Source organism: Styela clava, chromosome 12 (genome assembly GCF_964204865.1).
Source record: "Styela clava chromosome 12, kaStyClav1.hap1.2, whole genome shotgun sequence".
NCBI lineage: Eukaryota > Metazoa > Chordata > Ascidiacea > Stolidobranchia > Styelidae > Styela > Styela clava.
In genome coordinates, this window is record NC_135261.1 from 3,337,937 (window position 1) to 3,345,356 (window position 7,420).

Genomic DNA, 7,420 nt, shown 5'->3' on the forward strand with positions numbered 1-7,420 from the left:
CAGCTTATCAGAGATTGAGCACAAAGGCTTATTTTATTGACTAGTGAAAGCGTATTCTTCTTCTGCAATACTGCCAACGCAGCAACAAACATTTGACCATTATGACATAATATTTTTCACTTGGCTGATTTAAAATTCCACGCTACAACGATTTTCACACTACAGTAAAACATAATTTGTCTTAATCATTGATGAAAACTTTGTCTACTGCTTAATAATAAGTTTGAACAAAAAATGTTTCTCTTAGTTAAACTTGGTTGATAATTAATACTAGCGAGAAAAGACGCGGTATGCCCACCGTTGATATAGATAAGCCAGTCATTTGTTTTATGACGCATGGACTTTATGGTGGATCAGACGTAACCGACCAGCGGTTACGTGAACCACCCACGCAGGGTTTAGGATACTTCCATTAAGGATATCCTATACCTCCTACTATTAAAGGTTCAGGGTAAAATAGTATATGACACACTGTTTTGCACCACGCATAGAAAAGGTAAATGGAGAATATCCTGAGGAAATATTATTAGTTTCCATAATAAAACAAATTTTGTTTATGTTTATGCGAATGATTTACCTGGTGAATTACTGCAGTATTTGTATATTTTGCAGGATAAACTTAGAAATCAAAGTAACATGATTTGTATATTAAAAGGTTGTGGGAGGTTATTTTGTGCTGGTTTCTTTTTCTTTTTACTCGGAGTTGAATTTGCTGTCATTCTACCGACATTAAATGAATATCTTATATACTTGGATGGACCTACTGCCTTTTTTGGAATTACTATCTCAGCTTTCAGTTTTACGGGATTAATATCATCACCGGTATATGGACGAATAGCTGATAAAACTAACGCAAATAAACTGTGCGCCATTGTTAGCTGTTTATTTGGGATTGTGGGAAACTTTCTTTACTTCGTGGGCAGAGACTATCGACTATTATTGGGTGCAAGACTTATAACCGGACTCGGAAATGGAGCAAGTTCGTCGTACCTCGGCATGGTTGTAAGGACGACAACGACAAAACAGAGAACTGGAGTAATAACGTTAGTCGTATTCATGCGGGAAATAGGTGTCATTATTGGGCCTGGTTTCAATTTGATATTGAGTCGAATAAATTTCAAACTTGGCCCGTTTGCTGTGGATCAATTCTCTTCTCCTGGACTTCTTCTGGCTATTATGTGGGTATTACACACATTGTTTGTGTTAGCCCTATTTAGGGATGTTTCTGAAGACTATGGGGATAAAGAAATAGACATTAATGACCCCGTACAGAAGCATGATGACCCTTCGCACAAAACTGTTGTTCTTAAAACGACGTCGGAAATTCAGAAACTAAAAAGTTTTCGAGAGGAATTTTTTCGAAAGGAAATTCTTGTTTGCCTTTTGCTAAACTTCAGCGCATGGGCGGCCGTCACTTGTTTCGAATCAGCAACAACACCAATGAGTTTGCTCTTTTTCGGCTGGGGAGGAGTTAGCAATAGTCTTATGTTTTGCGCTGGTGCTATTACAGTTTGTATATCATATGCTGTAATTGGTATTTGTAACCGAAAAGTCACCGACAGGGTAATTTTGCTGATGGGATGCTCAGTCGCATTAGTTTCCTATCTAATCCTCAACGTCTATTCTATCGTATTATTTCTCCAAGAAGCTGTTGGCAACGTTCAATGGCTTTTGCCAGTATTTTGGACTGATTGGATTATTTTGATAATATCATTTCCGCTTATGAATATTTCCATAATTTCACTTTATTCAAAGATAACTTCCATCGAAACACAAAGTTTCAATCAGGGAGCATTATTAATGTTTGCTGGCGCTGGTAGAATCGTTGGCCCACTGTTGTCAACCTCAATGGTAACTATTGAGCGTTTGCCTATTCTGAGTGGCGTGGTACTTTTTTTATTGCTTGTGTCACTGATTGTATTGTGTTTTACATATAAAAAACTTGTCCCCGTCAAAACATCGACTCAGATGAATGATTCAACCCCCGATAAAAGTCTAAATGTGGACGAAAAAACGTCTTTGTTAAAAGAGGTCGAGTAATAATGTTTCTGTGGAAAGTTTTAAGACACTAAAAAGACTACTTTCCGGCAATACCTGATGCCCTTAAAATAACAAGACAATATACGCCGCGATTGCATGACTAATGATTTTCAACAATAAGCCTTAATCAATTTTATTATAATATAACGTTAACCATAAAATTCGTGCATCTGTGCCAAATATGGATGCAGAACGGAATGTAATACTGCATTTTAAACATTTTATACAAACAGTATTTCTGTGGCAATTTCGAAGTGTAGTGGTTTAGAAGACAAGCTTGTCTTTAAAGCAATCGAATGTTATTTACTCTCGTCAAGTTTATTGCTTTCGTTTGACGCTTAGTTTAGTACATTTTGTACGGCCCATACATGAAGCTGCTTAGTTGCGTCTGTATAGGATTTTAATAAGTTGACTGAACATAACACAAACATATTCAGCAAACCTTTCTACAGTATGGCAAAAATTTATAATGAAATCGGCACTAGCGAGATCCTTCTTCGACACTTTCCAATCTACATTTGCCTTTTCATCAATATATGTTTTCTGGTCAATAATATGTGTTTGGAGTTTTATTGTGATTTCAGCAAAATAACCCTCTTTCTTTGTTTGTTAAAATATTTAAAAAAAAAGAATAGTTATTATCAAAAATACTTTTGTTGTTTATGTATTTTCATCAGCACAGCATACTTGTTCCACACTGCTCATTATGAATTATACACTTAATAAAAACCGAACTCTCCAAGGCTTGAGAACCATGAGATATGTCTGGATTTTTGTCAACATTAGGGCATCTATACGTGCACGAGTTGTGTCTAACTTTATTTATATTGTTGTTGAAGGATTTGAACTTGCACGTCTCTAACATACTCGATGCGTGATAATTTGGGTAAGCTATAGCTCTATTGCCTCAAGATTCACTCGGATTTAGAACAAAGCTCTCCACAGTGTTCGCATAATGGTATGCATGACTGATAGGCGCAAATGAGGTTATATGCGTTCGATACTAGGAAAATTTATGTCAGACAACATCCGCAACGTAATCGCTGAATGTACATTAATGTGCAACTATTGAATTAATTATTTATTTTAACTGTGAATAGAACGGATTCATGGGAATGAATGGATATTCCGTGGAATTTCTATTTTTCGTAATGCGTTTCTTCAAACTTTTTATTATTGCGAACCAAAAAATAATGAAAGTTAATTTTTTCCCGAAGCAATGAAGTCACAAACGTCTTATTGCGTGGTACATCACACTCGCACCCAGAACATTTGCGCCCACGTACATTCGAACATGTAGACTACACTCAAAGTATTTGCACCTATATGCTTTCAAGATCACATCCATTTGCACCCTCGCACACCCACATTAATTTTCAGTCGCCAGTATTTGATTTCCATTAATTTTTTTCATAAAGATATATATATATATATATATATCAATGTAGACTAAGATAAATTACAAATTGTGTGTTTAATCTTGGTTACGGTATCCACGTCATCATACGGCCATAGCGAAGGGAAAATTGGAATATAATTGAAACTTGAAAAGTCTTAAAAAATTAGCCCCATATGAATACATGGCGCAAAAGTGAATCAATTGCACGTGGGAAACGAGCTTCGATGATAAGGATAAAAATCAATTTTGCAGCTCTATAAAGTAAACTTAATTAGCAATACATTGTTTTGAGTGATAGTCATTGAAATATGAGGCTAGACTAAAAAAATCTAGACTAGACATTTGGATGTCTCGAAGTTTTTGGGAAATCATTTTAGAGTGTTAAAACAACCGCCATAATGATATATTCCGTGATTTACTTGATAGAAAATTAAATGAGTAATCATATGTAATCACAGCTTAGATAAGTTGGAATGTATAAATACTTGGCTGAAAATTTCTGTATTTTCGATATGAGTACCAGTCATCTTCATGTACAGTATTTTATCAATAAACCTTTTTAGAGGAACAAAGGAACTATCAGTATCCCAATTTCCTTCCTCAATGTTTTTATTTTTAGTGCAGAGAAGAGCAGTGATTCATCTAATTCCATTGAGTAATCCACATCTATTCTATATTCATTTAACCCAGGGGTTCTCAACCTTTTCTCTGTTAAGTACCCCCCCGAGTCACGAAACAATCAACGCGAACCCCCAGTAATCAAACACCAAACTAAATTGTGATATATTGACTAACAATTTGCTGCAACGACTGCCAAACCGCGCATTTCACATTGTTGCGTCACAATCACAACGCAAGATCAGGGAAAATGTACGCTGAGTTTCAATTGGCACTTATTGGACACGTAGTGGACATAACGATCGTTTCAATATTATGTTGTTGTTGTTGTTCTTTGACACGATTTTAAAAAGTCGCTTTTCTCTTTGATTACTGGACTAATTGCATTGAAATTTTCAGTGGTTGAAGATGAAATTTTTCTCCAGAAGGCTATTACTTTTATTTATTTCAAATATTTCTGTTAGCTCTGTAAGATTTGTTTTTGTTTGCTATGACGTCACTAAACGTTCTGTGGATATCGGACGCCATTTTGTGTCCAACGGACCATCTTGCAATTTCAATTCACGCTGTCACAAGACAGGACCTTCTAAAGATAGAGAAGTTCTGGTACCGTAACACAGCGCGGTGACACTGAACTAACTCGTAGCTGTCAAAAGCTTGAAAATCCATACAAATATGAGAAATAAAAAGATGAAACTTGGCAGGTGGGTAGAGTTGTGTTTCTTTTAACCATATTTGAAAGTTTCGCGTTTCTACATTTGAAGGAGGGGGAATAGGGGGTGTGCATTTCCGATACGTCGATAATATCTTTGTCAACCAATTTGCGGCCACCGTGTTTTCGTCTGTTTGATTGCTGTGATGTGGTGCTTTGTTTATAATTTAACGAGTTTTGTTCGAAATAACCGTGTTCTTGAAATATATGACGGTCAGAAATGCAATTAGAAGCCCAATGTTTTCACGCTGTCACAAGACCAACAATTGTCAACCAATTTGCGACCGCCGTGTTTTGTCTGTTTGATTGCTGTATGGCTGCGTATGCGATAGTCTCGACGCAGCATAAACGATTATGAAGGCTTGAAATCCGTGGTCGCACACTGGTCGTTCGGTCGCAAATACGTCTTTCGAGTGCCGTACTTTGGGGATTTGTATAGCTTCAACCCTTTGTCGTAGAAAGTTAATACGAGGTTTAGCGTGTAGAATAAATGCCGCCAATGCACCCACGGTGAAAAAATTAACGGGTTAGATATATTTATTGGTTTTTGTTTTATAGCGGTTTGAATGAAATTGTCCGCAGACTGGCTACACCACCCTAGGCCTGGTGAGTTGTCCGTGTAGTCGAATTGTTCATCAGCCCTAAACGGCTATAACAGTCACTGTACCAAAAATTGTACCCCGATTCGGCTGGTGTTAAGTTGACGCATGTTATTTAGTAACGTTTTTATGTGAAATGTTTGACTGTGGTTCGGTACCTGATCCGATAATACGGTACATAATTGACTCATATCACGAGATATTTCAACTGATGTTTCAATTGTCACAGGACCTAAAATATCTATGACAGTCCCTGTACCGTCTCGGTACCCCGATACAGGTACTGGTAAGTCACCGCCGGTATGTTAGTCGTTGGTCACCGCATATGATTTTTGGGGAATTGTTCTGCGTGTCCATATATTTGAGCATTGCTCTCTTGTTTCTTTGTTAAAGGATATTAAAAAAAACCAACACACGAAAACTTGACTTTCATCCAAGTACACCTGGAAATCTTCTCGCGAACCCCAGGTTGCGATTCCCTGATTTAACCCATCCGGAAGCTAGACCGGTGCGCTGTGACAACAAACTAAATAGAGAGAATTCGCAAAGCCAGAAAACATATATTGGAGCTGACTTTGGAAGATATATTGGAGCTGACTTTGGAAGAAGTTCTTAGTAATGTGATGACCCTTGTTTTGTCTGTTAGGTGCTGTCATGTGATACTGTTGCCTTATTTGGTGTTTTGGCATTGGGGACACTTGGGGCCTTGTGACACTGCCTATCTGTTTTCTGGGTGTGCCTGTTAGCGTGTGCTGTGGTTGGCAGGGTGCAGTTCTCTGAGTGTGGTTATTTTCGGTTGGATTCTGGTCATGAGTGTCTGTGGGAGTGCCTCTGGTCTCCGTTGGGTTATCAAGAATGTTTTTTTGTGGTTTTGTGACTGTGGGATGGGGATTTGTTTAATGTTTTTATGCTAGACAGTAGGCTGATATTATTGTTTCAGTACAGTGGCATTGCAGTTATTTTAGCGTTGTATTTTGGTTGTTGTCAGGAAATTAGCTATCATCAGTACTGTTCAAAATGTTTTTAATGTGTATATTCTGTTTTCTTGCATTGTGCCGCCTGGTACTTTATTGGGTGACCGTACATTTAAACCCACGTACATTTGAACCCATGCGTATATCCACGGGTTCAATCTATATTCGGGTGCTAAAACCCATGGGTTAGGGTTAGTATGGGTTTAACTATCCGTGAAACAAAAAAAATCCATAGGTGCAATAGCATACAGGTGCAATTGTCATGGGTTCAAATGTACGTGGGTTCAAATGTAATGGAACCACTTTATTGTATGTGAGACGACCACGTCTATAACTCTGATTTATTCTGTTTGTCCATATTTATTCTTACCACTTGAGTCACTAGTGAGCAGCTGTGTAACTTTCTCTTTCAGCTGGTTTGTCAGACTACCGGCAGTGTAGATATTTCCTCTGTGTATTAGGTCATTTTTATAGTGTTTTAATGTCGTAAATCTATGTAATTCTTGTTGTAAAATGATATTAGTAGTACAGGTTTACTATTTCTCCAGTTTGGTATAGCTCTGTTCACTAGTTAGCTTGTATTTAACACTTCCGTAACTAGTCTATTTTCGCAGTTTATTTCCTGTGTGATTCCCATATTTCTATGCGTATTGCCATGTATATTACGTGTTTGTCGATAAGATAGGATTTGTGTTGTATCTTTAGTGCCATACTAGTTATTCTTATGTATATCTAGGTATGTTTTACCCGGTTTTTAGTATCCCATTATAAGTAAATAGTTCATGACTGTGACGTCATAGACCAATTCCGTATCTTGTGTTACGTATGTATCCTACGGTATTTGTACTGTGTTTTTATTTGTTTATTGTATTTCTTATTGGAGTATTTGGTTGTATTAAGTTCTCACAGGTGTATAATTAATCTAGTTAGTTAACTTAGTTACTCTGCTGTAATTGGAACCGCAAGAAGATTATTTTGTGATTGACATCTATTGCAACTTCAGTGTCCAAGAAGCTGACAGAAAGAACCTGAGTGGTGATACCAATTCCGGTACGCCACATATACGAATTTTTGGCGA

The 7,420-nt window shown here is 37.2% G+C and overlaps 1 protein-coding gene across 1 annotated transcript; it reads left to right on the plus strand.

Moving 5' to 3' along the window:
* Positions 1-626: 626 nt before the first annotated feature.
* Positions 627-2,784, plus strand: LOC120329693 (major facilitator superfamily domain-containing protein 8-like). Its single transcript, XM_039396443.2, has one exon. It carries the CDS (start codon positions 637-639, stop codon positions 2,038-2,040), a length of 1,404 nt encoding a protein of 467 aa, XP_039252377.2. The 5' UTR covers positions 627-636; the 3' UTR covers positions 2,041-2,784.
* Positions 2,785-7,420: the final 4,636 nt, after the last annotated feature.

Excerpts from the sequence above, each read along its gene's own strand:
- LOC120329693 (XM_039396443.2), top strand. The coding sequence starts at position 637 with ATGATTTGTATATTAAAAGGTTGTGGGAGGTTATTTTGTGCTGGTTTC.